The sequence below is a fragment of the Malurus melanocephalus genome, unplaced genomic scaffold (assembly GCF_030028575.1).
Source record: "Malurus melanocephalus ecotype Western Australia unplaced genomic scaffold, MMel_1.1 scaffold_2, whole genome shotgun sequence".
Taxonomy (NCBI): domain Eukaryota; kingdom Metazoa; phylum Chordata; class Aves; order Passeriformes; family Maluridae; genus Malurus; species Malurus melanocephalus.
Genome location: NW_026623234.1, coordinates 5,248,389 through 5,270,728, shown reverse-complemented (window position 1 = coordinate 5,270,728; position 22,340 = coordinate 5,248,389). Strand labels below are relative to the sequence as shown.

General features: G+C 40.5%; 1 protein-coding gene across 1 annotated transcript in view; it reads left to right on the top strand.

The window, feature by feature from the left end:
• Nucleotides 1-12,370: 12,370 nt before the first annotated feature.
• Nucleotides 12,371-22,340, top strand: part of LOC130572395 (cytosolic phospholipase A2 epsilon-like) — a gene marked incomplete at its 5' end in the record, with an annotated part of 30,236 nt that continues 20,266 nt past the window's right edge. Inside the window, 3 exons of the mRNA XM_057364083.1 lie at nucleotides 12,371-12,502; nucleotides 12,831-12,917; nucleotides 17,346-17,421. Of these exons, the coding sequence (XP_057220066.1) occupies nucleotides 12,371-12,502; nucleotides 12,831-12,917; nucleotides 17,346-17,421 (295 nt within the window). The remainder of the gene's footprint in view (nucleotides 12,503-12,830; nucleotides 12,918-17,345; nucleotides 17,422-22,340) is intronic.

Sequence of the window (22,340 nt, the reverse complement as noted above, 5' to 3'; positions counted from 1 at the left end):
GGGCTTGTGTTTTGCATTTGCATTTTTAAGGTGGTGGGGAGACAAGCAGCTGCCTTTGGGACAGGTTTGTGACTGGGATCATGCCACGCTATATCCTTAGAGAAAGGCACTTTCTCTATGGAGAAAAGTACTGTGAGAAGGGACCTGGGGGTCCTGGTCTGTGGCAAGCTGAACATGAGCCCTGGCCATGTCAGGGCCCTGGCCAAGWGTGTCCTGGGGGACATCAGGCACCTCATCGCCAGCCRGGCAAGAGAGGGGATTGTCCCRCTCTGTTTTGCACTGAGGCCTCACCTCCAATCCTCTGTGCTGTTTTGGATGCCACAATGTGGCAGGAGAGACATTAAGCTCTAYAGCATGTCCAAACAAGGRCAATKAAGATGATGAAGAGCCTTGAGGAGAAGCCACGTGAGGAGTGTCTGAGGTCACTTGGTCTGTTCAGCCTGGAGCAGACTGAGGGGAGACCKCACTGCAGTCTGTAACTTCCTTGTGAGGGGAAAAGGAAGGRCAGRCACTGATCTCTTCTCTSTGGTGACAGGACCAAGGGAATRGAATGAAGCTGTGTCACGGGAGGTTTAGATTGGWTATTAGGAAWAGGTTCTTTCCCCAGATGGTGGCAGGGCATTGGAAGAGGCTTCCCAGGAAAATGTTCACAACACAAAGCAAAGCCTGACAGAGTTCAAGAAGTGTCTGAGCAATGCTCTCAGACACATGGCGTGATTCTTGGAGTTGCCCTGTGCTGGGCCAGGAGCTGGACTTTGATACCCTTGATACCCTTCCAACTCAGGATATTCCATGATTCTATGCCATTCTGTAAGCACAGAGCACCTCCAAGGGAGTCTTAAAACAGAGGCAAAGGAGACATGGGCTCTGTCTTTTGCAAGAAAGCAAAAGAGTGTTGATGAAGTTCTTCCCTGCTTGAGTGCCAAGTTCCTCTGTGTACTTCCCRCTACTTCTTGGCTCTCCGTGCCTCTTCCCACTCCTGGTGTGAGCAGTAGTAGCATAGTAACTGGAAATATAGGCTGAAAAGAACAAMTCTCTGTTGACTTGAAACTCCCTCAAAACAAGAGCAAGGTTGTGCAGGTCCTTGAATTCATCAGCTCYGCTTGTCCTTGCTTTTGGATGGGTCCTGTGTGAACTCAGCACCTGCAGAATTAGGAGCACCCACATGGGGGAGAAAGGGCTTTGCATGGTCTCAGTGTAAGAAGGAAGATTTTTTTGTTTTGCAATAGGGCATCCTCCTCCTGGAGGATATTCTGTTTCAGGAATGCTATTTTTCCCTCTTGAGATAGCAGAAATTTAACTATAGTATGGCTGTGGGCCTGGTTTGAGAAGACAAGAATGGTGCAGACTAGTTACAGTCCCTGGAAGTTCTGGAAAGTTTGAGGACGTCATTCTGGATGACAAGCTGCTACAGGACAATCTGTGCCACCTGAGCTGTAATTTCTATTGGATTGTCTCTTCATCAAACCCAGAACTGACCTGTAGCAAAATTTCCCTATGTGGACCAAACCTGCTATGATGAGATGTTGTGTAATCCACWCTTCTTCACTGTTTCCTGGAGGGAGGACACAGAAGAGCAGTTTATTTGCCCCTGTAGCAAAGATCCTCCAGCCTCTTTGATGCCTCACACTACCTGCTTTGTTCCTTAGGATTAAAATGCTTTACTTGTTTGTTRAAAAAGCCACCACCAACAGCAGTGGAGAAATAGTCTCATGAGATTAAAAGTCATGTAGACTTGGATCACGCAGTCATAGCAAGTRTGCAATAGTATTATCTCCAAACATATGAATAAGCTTATTTGGATTAAGTTCACTGCAGGTAATCCATGGTCTAGTTTGAATTAAAAACATAAAGCACAGTTACACTTCACGGACCAAATCAGTTACTTTATGCTTCTCCCAGAGCATTCACTTCTCAGTTATTAACAGGTGGTGGTCGAAATTCCATAATTCTTTGTAAATATCTTGTTGATTTGTTGAGGGTTGGTTGGTTGGTTGGTTGGTTGGTTGGTTGGTTGGTTGGTTGGTTGGTTGATTTTTTGTGGGTTTTTGGATTTTGGGGATTTGGGATTTTTTGTTCTAGTGCTTTTAGAAGGTTAGGTTGAAAGGTTAAACTTAGGTTGTGTTGAGTTTCTCAGTGTACGTAGCAGTAGATTATCTACATTTTGTAGCCTACTAAAACCACCTGTGGTAACATTTAAAATTCTTTGGAATACAGAAGATATAGAATAGAACAAGAAATGCTGTGTTTGATGCATCCCAGGATTCCAGTGCACACTGTTGGCCCATGCTGAGCCTGCTGCTGACCAGCACCCCCAGTTCCCTGYTCTGTGGGGCTGCTCTCCAGCCACTCCTGTCCCAGTTTATATTTGTCTCTGGAGTGTCTTGCCTCTCTCTGTATCGTGTTTACATGGCAAAGTGTTGGTAGCAGAGTGGGSTGCTGCTGGGGTGGCCCCTGTGGCTGCCAGCCACATTTCAAGGCTGATGTGCAGGATTTTATCTCTACTTTCCAAACAAGTAGATACAGATATCCTCAATGTGCTTGGCTGAGTGGTGTCACTCTGAAGCTTTAAATAGCATCATCAGTGCGGCAGAGGGAACAGAACACGGTGTTTCTGCAATGACAGCCCAGTCAAGGACMATAGTGCTCTGTGCAGCTCTCAATTTCAGAATGCAGAGAAGTGTCAATGTCTGGGAGGGGGTGCCTGTGGAATGCCTGCCTGTTCCTGAAAGGAAGCTCTCTGGATATAGTCATGCTTTTATTTCTGAAAACTTGTAGCTTTAACAGTACGATTTGTCCCGGGCAGATTCTTTGAAGTTACTTTTTGTGGATTGCAAACAGGTTCTGTCTCTCAGCAATTCTTCACATTCTACTTATCATTCCAGAATTAAAGTCTGAGAATTGGTGTTGTAGTCAGACTRGACTGATTTTCTCATGACCAGTTCACTTTCTTTGCACAGTAAGTGTGCACATGTCGAGGGATGGTTCTTACAGCTACAAGCAGGGGAGATRTAATTTCCTTACTCAGTATCACTAACGCATCCAGGTCCGGCCATTCAAAAGCCAGTGGGGAGCTGGGGATCTCCCATGTGGCTCTATGYTTGCCTTTTCCTCTAGGATGAGGAAAATGGACAGGCTTTATGAATCCAMTCTGACCATTTAAAAAATTGCCTAATCTTAGATATTTTTTCRTCAGACCTATTTCAAGATTCAACAATTTTGAAGGAGGCTTTTTACACCTTTCACATGGGAAACCTGAAGAGGAAGTTCAGCAAGGAATGCAGTCAATAAAGCTGGAAGTTCCTAGGAGAGGTGAAGAAGGCCTGTAAAGCTGTTGGATGTTAAAGTTAAACCTGGAGGGATATCTGCCTTGACTGCATCCTTTGCCTTTGCAATCCTTGTTTGCAAGTACATAATAAGCCTTTAGCAGAGCACKGAGGGACAGTTTTCTGGGCTTTCCCACTCTTGTTTGTTGAACAGTCCTACCAGCTTGCACTTTTTTAGTAAGTGCATTTTACAACACTGTACAGGGCAATTAAATTGTTCAACTCAGGTGAATAATTATTAGGCTGTGGAGGAACAAAGTTTGTTCATACTAGATTATTCATTTTATTTCTTTCCATGGCTTATAGAAGTACTATCAGATGATCATTAGACTTGTTAGACGTCAGACTGTTACCTGCCATGCAGTTATTTAAATGTTAATCTTGATCATCTATGATTAAAGTCTATCTTGAAGAAAAATAATCCCTCTTCTTCTACAGCTCTCAGGAATGGTGAAGTCACCACATTGCATGGAACTGTGCTGTGGTGGGTGATCATCTTCCATCAGTCAGTTGTGCCTTGTTTCCAAACTCATTTGTTTTGGCCAGAGCCCAGACATCAGCACATTACATCTTTTCCTAGTAACTTAAAACCATTGCATAACCACTGCTTCTTTATTAGGATCGATTTTATAAAATATGCCTAGTTTATATTATAGTTTTCTTTTTGTCAAACCAGAAGATTCAACCCATCAAATTCTGATTATAAACCCCCCTTTATTTGCTGTGTCCAGCTGTACCTCTGCTSTTGAATTCCCTCCAATTCTTCATTGTTCCTTTATCAAATGCAGACTCCAGTACCCTTCCCACTACTGCTATTCACTGATTAACACTACTTTGTTATTCTTATATTCTTACATATAAATAAATTCCCAGTTTCTATATACAGAATCTAATTGTCCTCATTTGTCTTTAGAGACTTCTGACAAGTTGTTTGTCTTCCATTAGCTGGTGAGTTAGTTTTTTCCACAGTCCAGTCTTTCCTTTCATACAGGGGAGTAAATTGTACCATTTATTTGTCATTCCTTTAATCATAACATCCCACTTTGGTGCATTTGATATTACCATGGTAAATCAGGCCAGTCTATCAAGCAGGTCAAATCATTCTTTATGATTGCCCTGCCCTTAATATTCCATCAATCTTTTTTCTGCAAATCTGCCTAGTCAGGGTGCCTTGTTTATTTCCACAGCACTCATGAAAACATTCAATAAAGTTTGAGACTGATAAACTCTTAAAAATTTCTCAAAAGAAAGCTCTTCAGTGATATTTATCACTGAGGACTGTTTCTGAAATCAATTAGAAAAAAAAAAAATCTTTACCTTAGTAATATATACTTTCTTTTCAGTCTTTGCATTAAAAAATCTTACTATCTTTGCACAATAGAATAAAAAAATGTGATAATGCAGGATAGAACAAAATCTGTTTCTTCATCTCGAAAAACACTATTTCCTACTGACTTCTGATTTCCAGAGACATCTCAGAGCTTACCAAAAATGCTCATCATTTTRTAGGGAACCTCTGGCTAATGTTAATCCCAGAAAGATTTCTTTCCCATGCAGTTACCTTGCATCACTATCTTGCTATCCCATGCACGTTTCTGGGAGAACATCCTGTAATTGTTTTGACATCCTTTGCAACCTTATTGCACTCTGGTCATTTAAAGACAGCTTCAGTAACCTGGTTTGCAACACCGATGCATCCATAGGATAGCACACATCTTGGTTTCACAGTGGCATCACCTCTGCAATATACCAGAGATAAGGAAATTAAAGAAAAATTTCTGTGCATAGTCCAAACATAACTAAGACTTTTGTAGGGTTTAATAAAGAAAAAAGAAATAAAAAGAAAAAAAAGWAAAAGAAAAAAAAAAAGTAAAAAAGAAAGAAAGGCAATTCCAGTCACATGCAAGTGAGGTAGATCCCTTCTTCTGCCTTCATGCAAAGTGTTTCAGACATAATTTTTTACTCCAAATCTCCCTTGGTGTTTTTACACACACACATGCACAGACACACATACATATATATGTAATTTGGTTGGGTGGATCCATCTGCTGTCCAGAGAGTAAATTGTTCTAGTTAATGACTGTCCTAACGCCAACTAATTACACATCAACAATCTTTTTTTTTGACAAACACTCCCTTGTGTGGTGGAGTGCATTTTTCAGAGTATAATTGCTCTGTATGCTGAAAGTTATATATAATATAAACATGCACACATTAACAAATGCCATTCAAAATGTATGAAAMATAAATGAATAGAATGTATGCAATCTGTAACTCTTAATTTAAAACACGTGTTTCTATTAACTACTTCAGGGATGATGGAGCATATGATGCACATAACTACYATTCCATATTTTGAGGAATAGCAAGGGAACCAAGAGTGATATATAGGAGTAATAGTAATATATGAYAATTGATCTTTAATTAGTTGGATGGCAATTGCAGCCAAGGTAAACAAATTATTGGCACATTACTACATTCCTCTTGCTACTCTTCAAAATTGGCACAATATTCACTTTCTGTCAACTTCTTGTGGTTCTGCAGTATACTAAGATTTAAATAGCTGAACCACAGATAGTCAAAAATCCTAGAATATGTTTTAGGAACTAATTGGTAAGAATGATGTCTGTACTGTCTTTTTATATTTTGTATGACTATGTGTTCATTATTCATTGAAGAAACAGGTAAAGTGGCTTCTTTTTGGACACAGATTACAAGTGTTTATTATCATTCCTGCTTTAGCTGCGTAATTAGTAATTACTTTGCTTTCCATATGARGTAATAAGCCCAAACCTTTGATAAAATTTTACTTTCTTCTCATATAAATTTCCTTATCATTTGCACATATGAGCTTATCATTGTCTTGGACTTGTGGAAATGCAGCGAATAATTCGTTTTCCTTTCATGTCATATCTGTGCAATGTGATCTAACTGAGTAGGCTTGGCTGTTACATCACATGGGTTCAAAATATCAAAACCATGTGAGAGTTGTATGCAAGAGCTGTTTAGACAGGTTTCCACATGCTTTAGTAACGCGTGGCTCCCTCACATTTATTATAATGGATATTCGGCAATGTTTGCCACTGCAAATTTGTCCTTCTTTAATCTGTGTTTTCTTGACCTGACCTAAGAGTCATGCTCAACTTTGATGTCTGTGAGTTTTAGCACAGTGTAATGATGCAATGAGGTGATTTAATTTAGCATGTAATAGGATGTACTTACATAGTTGCCTATCTCGATCTCCTGGAGAATGTTTCTTTCCTTACGCATTTCTGAAACACTTCCTTAAGATGTTTTGCAATGGTTTCTTTAAAGTCTCTCCATACAGAGCTGTTGACATGGTTTAATCTTTGTGATCACCCTTTTTGTGAGTAAGTGGCCACACTAGATTCCTGCACAGGTTTGTATTTTATTCAGCCAGAGCATGTGGAAAGACTCTTTTTGCTTACCAGTCCCAAATTCTCCCACACTTGGCCCCACAGATGGCTGTGAAGCCTTTTGGGTTGTTTTGTCAATACCCGTGTAGGGTCGTGTATCACTGGGACCCCATCCCATGGGCAGCTGGCATAAGGCATGGGCCATAGCTCAGATGGCACAAAGGGCAGCTTTGGCTCCCAGCAGAGCCTGGTTTTGTTAAGCACTGCTTTCATGACCTGCCAGGTGGCCTGGAAAGGCTATCACTCCATCTTGCAGTGACAACAGGCTGTATATGGGACAGGTTGGCTGCCATGCGCATCAGTTCCGATTGCGCAACGAAGGAACGCGGCTTCAGCACGAGGGAGATACTGGATGTGAGAGCTTCTGCAACAGCCAGGCCTTTCTCATACAGGGAAGAGGCACAGGGAATTTCGGCACTGCAAGATGAGCTGGAGTGAGTACATCATCTAACCCTGTGCTTCCTTTTCCTSTTCAGCCTGCGAGTGGGATGGTAAATGCCCACAGTGGCTGGCAGCCTTTCCTCATCTAGCTATGCCTTACCTAAGGATCGTCCTCTTCCCATAGTTTGTGTTTGCTCACCAGGGCTCTCATATGGCAGACATCTGCCTCAGATGTGAACTCTGGTCTCRTAGTGCACTGCCTTATAATCTTTTGTAACATAGAAAATGACAGAGTGTCACGACACAGAGGAATTAGGAATTTCCTCATACCAAATCCAGAGGCATTGCTGTGCTGAGAAAAGCATTCTCCTGATCCCGGCTGAAACACTCGGGCTGTACATCTCCTGGCTGAAAAGGCAATGCCATGGCCACCTTTACCCTGAGSAAGTAAAAACGATACTGCTTAACAATGGGGAAAGCTTTGGGGAACTGTCAGAATCAGGGCTGAACCTGTCACCTGCATTGGGATCCCCTTGRTCTTGCCTGGGATCTCTCAAGTAACAGTTCTCATGGGAAATGCCATTTTTCTCTCTATAGTCAGKAGATGCACTCTGGTGACCAACAGATTTATGCATGAACTAGGGTTTTTTATGCATGTACTTTATCCCTTGGAGCTAACTGCAGTGAACACTGGGAATTTAAAGTTGATGATGACACATATATTAGACAAGGATAGTAAATTCAAAGGCATACCTCTCCAACACTTGCTGATTTTATTAAGATACCAAGATGCCATYAACTTACTACTGAAAAGGTTTAGAAGCCAGTTATTTCCGGATAAGTTGCTTTAGCAGTCCCAATGTGTTTTAGCATTTGATGGGATACTGTGGTGATGCTGGTAAGAACTAGGATACACAAGGCAGGGTGTGCCTTACAAAGAGAGGCTAATTGAAGAAGTTGATTATGTAAGCTCCAAAATAAAGAGATATTGCATTTATGCATATGTACAGGTCTTCTACAGACCAGAAGAGAGATTTTGTACTATGAAAGGAAAATAGACCAAGTAATCCTGCATGTATGAGGTGCTGTCAGTGTTTGTCCAGGACATTTAGTACTTCTTGGAGAGTTTCTGAAATATTTTCTGAGTTCACATTTACACTGAGTTTGAGTAAAGTTAACATACATGTAACAGCAAATATCTATACGCCCCGTTTTTCATGGGTAGGAGTATGGAGACCTTTTAAAAGTGATACAATATTCCTACCTGACAGAAACACTTCTTTTTCTGCTGATTTTACCTTATGGTCCAAATTTTCTCAAGCCATTTAACTKTTTTTGTCCTAGTGCCTTCATGGTTTAGTGGTAGACTGAGAAGTGTTATATTAATAGTTGGTTTCAAGGTCTTAGAGGTCTTTTCCAATCTAAAAGATTCCATTAGTCTATATTTGAATTACAGATTAAAATGTTTACATATATGTTTCTTTTTATGACATATATATTTATCTTGTTCAAATAAAGAACATATGGGTCACCAGCATCAACCGTGTGGATCAGGCAGTTTCACAGCCATTGCCATATTAAAGCCTGACTCTTGTAAGTGATTTTAGGCATGTTGTCATGGGGACTTTTGTAATCTCTTGTTTCTTGACTTGGACTTGAACATTTTTGCTTTTATTCAGATATTTCTAAGCAGTAATAATTTTAATGCCTGAAGCATCRCACCAATGCACATTAGCTGCATTTTCCTGTATCCCTGAGTGGAACATGGCTGTTGCTAGTAAAAGCACTAATCAGGAAKAAACCAGAAGGGCTTTCAGTGAAGTTCCCTTTCTCCTATGTTCAGAAAGGTGGTCTGAAAAATCTGAGAGGAAGATGTGCTGCAGCACATGGTACCAAGAAGCTCATGGTATAGGGACAAGACAAAGATGAGTCTGTGGGCTGCAGAGAAGCTGTAAARGATGGGAAAGAGGCTGAAGAGAGCAGTCACGAAGAGTGAGAAAAGTGCAAAGAAAACACAAAATTTGTCTGATCTTTTATTTGTCTTTAGCAGTCCCTTTAATAAATCTTTGAATAATTAAATCTGATCCAACCTATGTCTTTGAGCATTAATGTTAAATTCCTAACTCGGTTGTAGTTGTAGTTCTAGAATKCATTTATTGTAGTGCTATCATCAGTCTAGTCAGAGGGGAAAAAAATTATTGCAGAAAAGTCTTAAATGATAATCAGTTCAAGGCAGAGCAACTCTGGGTGAACTGCATCTCACCACTAGCTCATCTGGCAGACAGACCCCAAAATAGCTGTGTGGATATCTAGTTTCTCTGCTTCTTGAGCTGCACCAAATGTGTCATTTGACCACTGGGGATCAGCCCCAAAAGTCAGGAGTGCATTTCCTACAGAGAGTTGTTGCAATCCTCTCYTGTCAATATCTCCCTCTGACATTTCCCATTTGTCCCAAACTTGTCTCAGAGGTTTATAAAGCTGCTGCTTGCCTCCCAGATTGCAGCCTGGGGTTTCACAGAAAACCCAGCTTAATATTACTCCCTTAATCCCTGGACTTGAGCTACCACTGCTCAGCCTGTGTTTTATGGACAGCAGTCCCAAGTCAGGCTGTCCACTACAGCACCACAGGGGCCTTTGGTGATCCCAAACCAGAATCTGGCTGGAAGTTTGTACTTGTAGTGGTACTTGCTGCATAGAATTTTGTCTTCTCTGCCACCCTGGTAATCACAAAACCTCTTCTTTGTTATTTGGATAAACACCAGAGAGGACTTTTCATTTATATGGTAATAGAGCTTTTGCAGCTTTGCATTGCACCAGGGTGAATCAGATGCCAGCAACAAAACCAAGAGTATCAGACTCTCTCAGCATCAGTGACTTCKGGAACAAGTGGCTAAAGAGAACACACTGATCACTCAGGGCAGGATTCACCTCTGCTTCAAGTATTCAGAAGTTAGGAGTCAAGCGTGGTCTGGACGATTAGGCTTCTCCAGAAAAATCCAACACAGGCGTGTTTAGTCACTACTTGCAGTTGCCACAGTTTCTTCTTCCACTCAAGACAGAGAAAAGACAAGYAGTTTCTACTACAAGTCTAACTTTTAATGGTCAAGTGTATTCTAAGTGCACACCTCATGAAAAGGATGTGTTTGCCTCAAAAGGAATAGTGCTTCTTACCAAAAAGCGATTTCAAACTTTGAACTAATTTAGGAAATTCGATTCCAGTGTCAGCTTTGAGTCAGATGTACCTTTGGCTATCTCTGGCTTGAGCTTAAAGAACAGRTATTTCATACAGGGAAGGCTTGAGTCAGGAAAAAGAGTTYGTTGTTAGGCAACAAGCAATTCTTAGTCAGCGTCCTAAGAGATGCTGAAGGCTTCTTCCCCCACCTCATTTCCTTTTGTCTAAAMCCAAAGGTGTGATATGACAATGCAGATGAAAACAGGTTCTCATGCAGAAACCTCACACCCATTAGCTTCCATACAYTGCAGAAACAAGACCTGGATCTGACAATCTTTGTGTAGCACAATTACAAAGAAATTGTAACAAATTTCTCATTCCTCAGTTGTGGTGCTGAAACTCCTCTAGGTGTGTCAACCAAGGATACAGGCAGGTCTCAGCAGAAGAAATAGAAAATATGTGTGCTTTCTTATATAGACTTTTGTTTAAAATGCTTCTGGTCACAATTCTCACCAAAAAAAAAGATTCTGAAACTTTTTTACAGAAATGCAAGTGCTTATATTAAGCAAAACATCAGCCAAAGTGTGGAGAGGCTTGTGACAGTCCTTATATCTATTGTTTTAGATTATCTAATTCTGGCTTGAATTAAGCAGTTCCARGAAGTTTCAATACAATGAAGGTGAGAAAGAAGTTCAAAGCAAATTATCACTTTGCACTTCATGATAAAATTGATGTGCTTATTTTATAAAGCAATAACAGCAACAAGAAGAAGAAGATAATGTAGATATGAAATTAAACCTAAGGAATCAAACTTTTGGAAGGATAGAATACTGCATGAAAGATGATCAGATTTTCTTAACTTGTTCTTCTTKTTAGAACAACTTTTCATATTGATTCACATAAGAAAAGCATGTAATGAGACTTCTAGAAGTCACTGGGTTTGTGTCTGGTTTCTGTCAGTCAAGGCCCTYGTACAAAACTCACGGTCAGAGTGGCTGTGATTTCACACGTATGCCCATGTCTAAGAGGAAGCAGGATGCTTTGTCATCCTATTAATCTCAAGTTCTTTCACAAGGATTGCTTTTAATCATTTGGGAGGACTTTCAATACAAACGTGTTTGTGCCTAATAATGCTTGCATAATGTCTCAAAAAATTTAATCACTGAGCTTCCTAGAGGTGTGCTAAACACATGCAGATCCCCATTAGATTAAAAAAAAACCTAACAACAATACATACAAAATCAGTCCATTAAATTCCAATAATCTGCAAATAGTGTCCAGCCAGATGATGATTTGAACACAGCTGGTCTGGACCCTTTTTGCATCAGAAAATGATATTGCTGTTTGTGGAAACATTTTGTGATTTTCCAAGGTGAAGTGTTTGAATCTCATTTTAATTTGTTAAGCTGCATACTGTATTAAATGCAAAGTCCAGAAATAAGTAAGACATTTCAAATGGAAAAGTGATACACTGTGGTTTAGGGAGCAGAAAATTGTTGCTTATGATACCTTCTTTAATTTCTTTTGAAATAGAACGCTACAAGAAAAACAAGTATGTAYACAGAAATCATGATGCAACAGCACTTTTCAGGGAAAAATGTTCTTTCAGAAGAATTCTTACTATCTTCATATGTAAAAGTTTTCATTGTAATTATCACYTCCATAGCTGTTTTTTAAATTTATTTTTTATTATGGATGCAATTGTGTGTGGGACTCACGTGTTTGCATGGAGAAAATAGGTTGGTGTGTTTATTAGGCTGTTGTTGTCCTTTGCTTTTAGAATATCACTGTAAGGTTATCTCTCATGTATGATCTCTSTCATACCATTAATCAGGTTACAGCTGCTACTGCATTTCCTCGAGCCCCCAGGAGGGAGCAATTCCGTCCCTCAGGACGCTCTGCTCAGTCACAAGACCTGCAGATGTGAACTGTCACACCTTACAGCAGCTGCTCTGTGGACAAATAATGTGGGTGGGAAATTTCCCTGTTTCAGAAATCATGGAGGGGTGGAGCTCTGACTCAGTGTAATAAAGCACCTGTTCAGCAACTTCTGACACTTCTTYAAGATTGTAAATTTGTTTCAGGAGGCACTGGCACCTGTGGAGCCKGGAACTGAGGTGCCATTCACAGCAGCTGCTTTTAATGTAGCCGCGATCTCCATGGCATCAACCTCTGCCTTACCTCAGGTAAGTGGAAAACAGAACAACCCTGGCAGAAATTTCTGAGTTTTTGATTCATGTTTGCCCCTGAACTACAATAGGTCAAGTCCACTGTTGTCTATAGGACATAAATTTCCAGGAAAACAAAGTTGTCCTTTCTTGGATATCTGCAGTTTCCAGGACCTGCAGTCAGAATCTTTCAGTATGGCACAGAACCTGCTGCCACATTCCTGGCACATTCAATTTATTCACCACAATGAGGAGGTGCAGATTGCCCATTCTGTACTGGAATTCTACACAGAGTAATTGAAATAAGTTAAAAAACCTTCTTCATCCCCTGTTCTTCTTCCCTCAGCAGCATTCAAGCAGAAAATCAAACYACTTGGAAAATGAAGAAAGAAAACGGATGATGCACTATGCAGCTACGACTGATGATGCTAAGGTACCAATTTCAACAAACCAAATGTATGGGGGACTTAACCAATACCTTTTTGAGAAGGGTAGGATATTTTCTTCCCCAGATTTAGTTTTTAAGGATTCACATGTTTATGTTGAAATAGAAATAGTTAATGTAAGAAAATTTTATTTAGGTGCAACATCTGTGTACTATTAATTTTTTATTCCTTTATCTATTTACACAGAACATGTTATTTTCATGGTTTTATTCCTTAGAGAAATCCCTTAATGGCAATGTTCTCATTTTACTGTTAAAATGGGACTGGCTTTGGTCTTTTTCTCATGCTATCTATCTCTATTGATTTAATGGAGATTTAGCTCAGAATGAATAGAGAGTGTTGGCAGAGTTGGAAGGTCAGACCATGGTTGTTGGTGAAGCTCTGGGGTTTGGTCATTGATGCCAGTTTACAGAACAAATGCCCACTTTGATCACTGTGCACTTCTTCACAATGACAGAACAACTCCAGCAGCCTTTGCAGGGCCTCTGGCAGAAATGTGGTTACATCAAACACGCAGCAGCTCTGTGATGATTTGCAGCTGGCATTGTGTCAAGCTGCCTCATGGTAAAACCTGGGGGCTCCAAACAAAAAAAAGAAAACTTACTTTTTGATGAAATTTTAAATGATGCGTGATTCAAAATSTATAGCTTGTAGGAGACCCCTTTGATTTGTTTTTTCTTTTCTGTAACCAGACTACTAAATTAATWGAAAACATTGTTTTGCCTCTGTATGTCACAATCTTATCAAACTGATTGATCAAACTGATCTCTTGTTAACGGCAGTCTAGCAGATCCTACAGATGGAAATTAGTGTACCAAAGCTGCCAGCGGGGGGTAAAACTGCTGTAAACAGCAAAGTAGCATAACCAAAACTGACATGGCATTTAGGTGTTCCTAATTTGCTCTGTGTGTGTGTGTATGCTAAAGCTCAGCAAGAGAATGTGCTAAAGAAGGAAAAGCAGCTATTGGGGACAACAATGGCCCATTCTCTTTACCAGTTTTGTAATGATTTAATACATTCATAGTGAAGTTGTGTTTTAGTTTAGAATATCCATGGCTAAAAGCAACCAATCCTTATTCACCATGAACACAGCTACATTTACATAAAGGTTTTTAGAATTCTGCGTATGTTTTTGAACATACATGAAGTAATATTAAAAAAAAAAAAATCCTGTGGCCATAAGCTCCTGCATGTAGGGGGCTATGGGGCCCTTTCCACATCTTTGATTCATTGTTCGTGTTTAACAACAAAGACATTCTCAGACACTCTTTATTTGCCTCCTGGCTTTGAATATGTCTTCTCTGCAATAAATCTTGGCAGAAAACTGGCATTAAAGGTACACACTGGTTTAAACTGGCCAATTTCTGCCTCTTAACTGGCATTAGGATTCCTGGGTAGCTTTTGGTAATTGTCTCAATTTTTGCAAGTCATGGCTTGCTACCTTCCACAGGCGGATAATAATTAGTAGAGAGCTATTAGAAAGGATAACATGCTTGTAGCAGACCTTGAGCTCCAGAAGAAGAAAACAGACATAAAGCTTTCCTTAATGCAAATGCTCAAACATTTGCCTAAGTACTTGTTTCAATTTGAGAGGATTTTGCATAACTGTGTGATAAACTGAATAATTACTGGATTTGATTTAGGAAAACATGCCTRGGCCTGTGCATGGAATTTAGCTGTTGCCTACCTATAGTGCAAAGCCAAATATKCCCCACTGCTAATTTTTCAGGAAAACGTAACAAAAATTCACCATTGTGTGGAGCTGGCTCAGCCTGTGTTCTGGTAAAGCTGAGATCTTACCTATCCTGTTTAAAACACAGCTTTATTGTGTTTAAATATCCTAAAATATCCTGTGCCTTGCATGTTACTTTGAGCAACAGTGATTAATTTCTTTTTTAGTTTTGGAATACAGCCACCCAGAAACCAARATATTCTATTCCTGATAAAGAGAATGCATTTGTTCATTACTACTTGTTTTGGATGGGCTGCTTCCATACCTCACAGCAGAAAATGTTAGCATTTTAGCCAGTCAGCTCACTGAAAATATTCTGATGTTACCATTCCTAGTTACAAGCTCATGGGCAAAGCCTTATAGTTATTTTAGGCACTGGCTAACTTCTATTTAACATACCTTTCAATTACCCAGCATTTTATAAAAAAAAAAAAAAATCAGTCTTGCCATTTTATTAGACAACTTCATAGTCTGAAAATTACTGTTTTGTTTGTTTTTTTTTTAATTCCTTTTATGACCTTCATGTCTTTCATTCTTATAGAGATGGAAATTATTTGGGAGGTTAAGCTAAATTTTGTCATGATGGATTCCCCGCGGTCCAATGCTCTACACACTTCAGCTGATGTACTGTCTTGTCTCACTGATTTCCCATCCTTTGACCTTTTCACCAGACTTTGACTTTTGTCACAGTAACAGCACCTCTTTATGGCTTTTCCTTGTTTCATTTGAGAGTTTGTCCCTGTCATATGAATTGGAATTTCTCCGAAAATAGATAATATCTTCTAATTATTTAATTATCTTCTACCAGTACTCGTCTATTTCACTCCAGATTATCTTTTCAAGGTTTTGGTCATTAGCTTTCACAACAGCATCTTTCTTTGGCCACCCCTTTTTGTTGATGATATTTTATGTYGTGACTAAGAATTACTGAGCTATTTGTCTTCTGCCAGTATCTCAACTTCTCCTTGGTGTTTTTCTGAATATCAGGGACTACCATCCGCCTCCAATGAAGTGACCACCTACCTGTTGGTCACTAAAGTGACCACCTATTTCTTGACCCAGTATGTACTGTGCCTTCAGTATTATTTGTCTCGATGTCTTTTTGCAAATCCACAAGTGGCATCATAGTAAGTTTGGTCATTTTATAATCTCCCCAGACCCTTGCTACTAGAATTGCAAACTAACACTTCCCTGTTCCTAAATCTGTCTCGTTTTAATGCCATAAAAATTAGTTTGCATTAGTGCTTTGYTCAGAAGTCCTTAAAAAAGTCCTGATTATTTCATAGCCTGACTAACTCAAGGTGACCTTTTTACATATGTGTTATTTATAGATACACTATTTATACCTTCCCTTTTATTGAAGCCACCCAATTCAGAACCTGCTGATAACGTATTTGTATGCAGATTAAAGCTCTTCACGTAGCCGTCAGAACTCAGGATTAGACAGAGTTTGCATTTYCTTTCCTGTGCAGAGCCTCATCCTCAGACATTCACTGCAGTCATTTTATRTTACTCCTTCTGTCTAACAAGACCTAAAAAGATGTAATCATACATCAACTTCAGAACTTATTACTCAATACAATCTAAAATTCCAGAAATTCCTCCTTTTCTTCTGTTTCTGTTCCTAAATAGTGATAGAGGGAGCCATCCCYAGTGCTGATTTACCTTTTTCATTCAGTCTCTTTAGTACAACCATGATGCAACTTTCTTTCCTTTCTGTAAAATTCAGCTGTATTGATAAATTTTCCACAACTGTTCCCACAGTCAGGGAATCAATATAATCATCTCTGCTGCAGCCACAGGAAGCTTTGTCTATTTTCTGCTTCTTTTTGCTGATATCCATCTTGCTTTAGCTGCTGCTAGTGGATGTGATGAGCATGTTCTCAGAAGATGTAGAATCCATCAAGCAGATGTGATTGTCACAGGTTTTACAGACCCTGCTGGTCAGGCCTGGCACCTTCAGCAAGGAATTGGAGACAGCCTTCTTTGAAATTRAGGACTGTAGTCAGAACCTTTCCATGTCTATCAATCAGATAATCACCCTTAGTCAGGAAAACCTGTGCTGCCACAAAGCAAGCAAGGAGTGTTTGTCYAAAGCTGTGTATTGTGTAGTCCTGAGACATTCCCTAAGGCACTAACACTCATCCTTAGTCATCTCACTCTCATGAAAATGATTCTTTTAAAAACAAGCAAAAAGCCATAAAAAGGCCCATCTCCCCCACCCCTCCAATTATCCAAGCATTGCGTTAAAAGCAGAATCTTTTATACAGGCCTTGATTCTGCCTACAGAACAACACAGGCTTGGTCAACAGCCAACCAAATTTGAAGAATCTCTAATTTCTGGATTCATTGGATTTTGTTTTCATGTTGGCTGCTGATGGTCATGTGTACAGTTTAATTTTACTGGCTGAATGAACTTTTTCAGCTTATTTACTCCATCTAAACTTTCCTGCTCATCCTCTCTTTACACATGTTCTGTTTGTATGCTTGGATAAGCACTGGGTTTAGGGGTCAATGAAGTTTGTGGAGAATGTACATTTTGCTGCCTGTTGTATTTTTGCTGTGATGCCAACTGGAGGAGACAACTCCAGCAGAACCTTGGTGCTTTTCAGTGTTTGGTTACATTACAGTCAATACCCAACATTCAAAACTTTAAAGTACATCTCCTTTGTTATTTTTTCAGCAAGAAGAAATGACACCTTACTCCTTGCTTACTGTAAGAATCATAAAGTTGAAAAACGCTCATCAGGCAGATTTTTGTAAGTAYCAGATTTTCTTATTGATGTTACAGCATACTGTATCAGCCCCTGCTTGTATTAGACAGTGCACAAATGCAAAACACTAATATAATACAGCTTTAAAATCAAAGGTGAAGGCAATTTATGCCAGAGAATATCTGTTTGCAATTTCAGAGGTTTGTTGGTGTTTCTTTCATATTATTTTTCTGCTAAGTTGGCTCTTTCAGGGGTTTGAAAATATCCTAGTGCCAGTTTTAACATGCAGATATTTATGAAACGTGTCCATAACCGATGCAAAGAATATAGAGCTGAAATACTTACACACCAGTTCCTCTTAATTCATTGCTTGTCMTGATCATCCTGACATCAGCCACATTGTTATGGATGTTTCTGACTCCTCCCCCACTGTGAAAGATTTCTAACAGAAATCTTTTGGGGACTGGGGTACATGGTATATTAGAGTTTACATGCAACATGTTCAGAAAATGTGTGATATTTGGCCAGGCCCTGCCCGGTGGGTCACATTCACAGAYGTTTTTCTCTGGAGAATTTTCTCCTGCCGTTCCTACGTTTGTCTCATGAACTTGGCACATCACATATCCTTTTATCATATTGTTCTTCCCTCTCCTGTTTTGCATTTTCTTCTTGGGAGATCATGATGAAGTTCATTGAGGCCATATCCTACAGATAAAATTTCCCACCATCTCTTTCTGTGTTTCACTCACTTTGCTGTTTCAAAAGCATGGACGTCATCCTTTCCAATTTTTCACTCAAATGGAGAATCCAGTTAACATCATCTGTGATACTGGGTTGCAAAGAATAGAAAAAATAATATAGTATAACAAAGCCAAATTAATTTCTATTCCTTTTGAGAGGCGTGAAGCACTGCATTAATGTGCGAGACCTCACCTTCTTTCCTTTGAATTGTTGATTTAATGTCTCTTTGATCTGAAATGAAAATTGAACAAGATAAGAACCATGATTCAGCTGCTTGTGCAAGGRGATTGCACAGAGTAAAATGCAGCTGCATTCTCAGAAGCACACAGAAAAACTGTGTTACACTTGTGACCTTGTCCTCYATCCTGAGCACAGCGAGATTTCTCAGATGTCTCACTTAGTGAGATATAGAGGTTTTGAAAATTCCCATTATCACCAAAATCTACTCCCCTGGAGTAGAGCTCAATATATGTGGGCTCAGTTTTAAGCTCTGTTCATGGACTTGTTGCATAAGTTTAGGTAGATTTATATATCCATACACTCTGTGCCTCTGCTGCCCTGTCTATGAAACTTAGAATTTCTTTTCCAACCCATTTTGTCTCTCTTTGTAGATGATTTGTTCCTTTTGAATTTCCTACYGTTGTTGAGGGATTTTAATTTAAGATGTGAGGTAATGCCTAGAAAAGATGAGAAGTGTTTTCAGATTATTTTGTTAATTACCAGTAAATAAGATTTAGAAACTGCAGGTGAAGAAAAAAGTGTCTTTTCTTTCTGTCAGTAATTCCTCAGCTACTCTGAGAGCCTGTTTGAGCCTGCTTCTTAAGGATGTCTTATCATAATGAAGAACTGTGGACCAAGATGCTGTTGAACACAGAAGACAAATGAATATTAGATAGCTTTTTGTTGACTGAGCAGCAACTTACTTCTGCTTTCAAAGAAGTTGGATTCTCACAGGAAAAATAGTGTKATACCATGGGATTTAGAAACTTCAGTACAACTCAAAAAATATACATTGTAYCTTTCAAGTGCTTGATTTTGCACTGCTATTGATATTCTTTTAGTTTAGTCTTTTGGTTTGAACATTTGAACACATTTGTAGTATCAAAAAACGAAAATAACTACACGTGCTAGCGTGTGATAATGAGAATAAGAAAATKATGATTACCTAGACTCTTCTCAGCAATAGCTCTTTCCCCCGGAAAGCTGATCATAAGCAGCTGATACAGATGCTATCTGACTATGAGATATCTGTAGAGGACTGACAATTTTTGCAAAAACATATTTCAGACTCCCCTGGATTTTCATCTTCCCTGYGTCAAATCCAGGAACAATCCACCTTTTCAGCCAAGTGCAGCATCTTTTATGACTCKCTTTTTCTTCCTGCTTGCTGTCTTGCCATCTTTCTCAGCATGTGYAGTGCTCCATTCCGTGATTTTCTCTCTGTTTGTTGCAAGTGCAGGTAGCACCAGGTTCCATTTTCCTTGACTTACGTGCCAAATCCTGGCTTCAGGAACATCACTTCTGTATATTTTCACTGACATTCCTCATTGTCACAGGCACCCAAGTTAATCCTGGCAGTTTTTTAAACACACGCCTCGGGATCCACGGGATGTGTGTTTCACAAGCCTGGAATGAAATCCAAGCTTATTCTGAAATCCAGTGTTACACCTTTGCCTGTAGACAACATGTGCTGGCGGAGCTTGGCACACAAAGAAAAAAATTAAACTGAAAAGAAAACAGTCCACTCATCCCCCATGGATCAATTGGCCTTTTCCCTGTCCCTGCTGCGCCCCACCCCTTTTGTGGTCTCCTCTATACTGAGTGAGTTCCTCTCCAACATCTGCTCCATTCTGCACATGGYTGGTTTCTGTCTTGTCTTCTCTTACCACGCAAATGCTCTTGACAGACCTGGGCTAATTATTTTCCACTCTACTCTTTGCTAACCTTTATGCCAATTAGTAATCGTGGGTCAGACTCAAACATTTCGGGCACTCCCTGATTTCACTGTGGGCAAAGACAGGAGGGAGCCCAGATAACATCTCTTACACTCATCCTGCTGCCCTGCAGGCACTGAGTGTCACCACCAGGCTCCAGTGCTCTATGCAGTTTGGCTGTGAAGGTAGAGGGGGTACTAGAAAGGAAGAAATTCCATTGAAGTTTGAGTCTTTTACACTCTGGCACGTGTTTTGCAGTGGCAWTCCCCTCCTCAGTCCGAGACTGCAYACAGTCTTGGGTAAAAGGATAACTTTCGAGTCATTGCTGTGTGCATTTGCTCCTTCTCAGCTGGAGGTCAGTGCTAAAGCTTTCACACAAGCTCATGTTTCCTAACTCTGTTAATGGCGCCACTTCTTCTGTAGAAGTCCCCATGTGTGGGAGGAATATCTGGTCAGGATGAGATGGCAGGGAAAATGATATATTAGCATCTTTTCTTGCTGCTGGCACCTCTTCCAGTGTCTGCCAAAAGAATGGAAAAGGAGCTTAGTGATGGGAAGGGAGGACCGTGGTGGCACAGGCTCTCCAACACCTCCCAGCTGCTCTCCTTCAGTGCATTTTTGGGTTGCCACAGAGTTGCACCAAGCCACCAGCCTGGCCCACAGTGGAAGCTGACACCCTTACCCTGCTCCATGGACAAATGAAGGAACAGTGAAGGGATCTGCCTTGTCTGGCATGCCTGAAGCCCGGGCACCAAGAAGGGGGATTTGCCCTGAGGAGTCACAAGTGGAAGCAAACCCCTCCGATCCTTAGACAGCACAGGTGACAGATTTGCAGTGAGGCCCTTCTCCACCACTCCTTAGTGCCATGTGRCAGAGCAAAACTCTGCTGGGCTCCACTGGATCTCACATAACCCAAAAGAATGGACTAAAGGGGTCTGTGACAGTGCTGCTCTCTGAAACTGTGGCAGCCTGCGTGGGCACCACGTTCCTGAACTGACCTTTGCTGCTGAGAGCTGCTCAGGCTCATGGACACAGACCAGCTCAAGAGTGGTGCTGCCAGCTCTGGCTTGATGTATTTGGCCCCACTGGTGTTGAATGTTTGCCATGCTCTTCCCGGACTTCAAATTCAGAGCTGAATTTGAGCTGTGTCCCAGTCAGAAATTACTTGGAGTGAGCTTCAGGCTCACTGGTGCTTTTTTTTCTGGGAGACAGTAACTTCTCTGAGAGGATTTGTCTTGCCAGATCAAAAGGCTGTCAGAGCTGAGGTAGGAAAGTTAAAGCCTTTGGGTGAAATGTGACTGCACTTAGCAGGTATATCTTCTACTGTAGAAAGCAGGCCCTTGTGGAAACTTCTCAGCTGTAGAAAGAAACCTGTTGGTCTTAGCTGGGAGGTCAGAACAGTCACTCTTCTCCCTCAACTCTTCCTTTTGTTTTCAGATCTTCCTTTAGTTTTTCACCTTTGGAAGAAGATAGACCTTGCATGTTTATAAAAGAGGTCCTTTTGACTTTATGAAAAGTACATAAAGTCTACACTTGGATTTGCAAATCAGAGTCATTCTCCAGACACATTAGGGGTTATTTTTGCAACAGAAAATAAGTGCCAGCAGATTAGGGAGAGCACAACCAGTGCAGGTGGTAGGAATGGCCCTGTCCCAAGAAAGCAAGTGATGCTGGTGGGAGCACAGTGGGGCAGGACAGAGAGGGGACCCAGGGTGTGAAAGCTTTGGGACTGCAGCAGGTACTGCAGCCACTGAATCTGCTCCTGGGAGAAAACCCTGCTTTGCCACTTSATTCAAATGGCTCGACTGGCTGGTCCTCATTCACAGGGGGACTCTGCTCATCCCCTGTCAAGGACATCTCTGATTAAGCATGGTAGATTTATGAGCTTTTTTATTTCCACAAGCAAGCTACAGAGAGTAATGTCATGCTACAGATGGGTGTTGGCCCTGGGTGCTGGTGGAGAGCTGAGCTGAGTTCAAACCATCTCTCAGACAGCAGTAGGAGGAACCTTCTTAGCACTGYTTGAGTCGTACTAAGCTGGTGAGGGAAAATGTTCCCAAAGATGATGTCCAACAATTGAGAAATGGGAGCGGTTCTCCTCCTCCTTTTAGGTGAGCTGCAGTAAATTAGGATTCAAGGAGAACCTGTCTGTGCAGGTGGAGAATATTTCACTAGGGGAAAGAGATTTCTTCGTTTTGGTGTTAYGAAATGCAGTAACAGGACAGATGGGATTTTGTAGTTTACATTCATTGTTCTTATGAGACTAGTTTTTCTAATATGCTTTGCTTT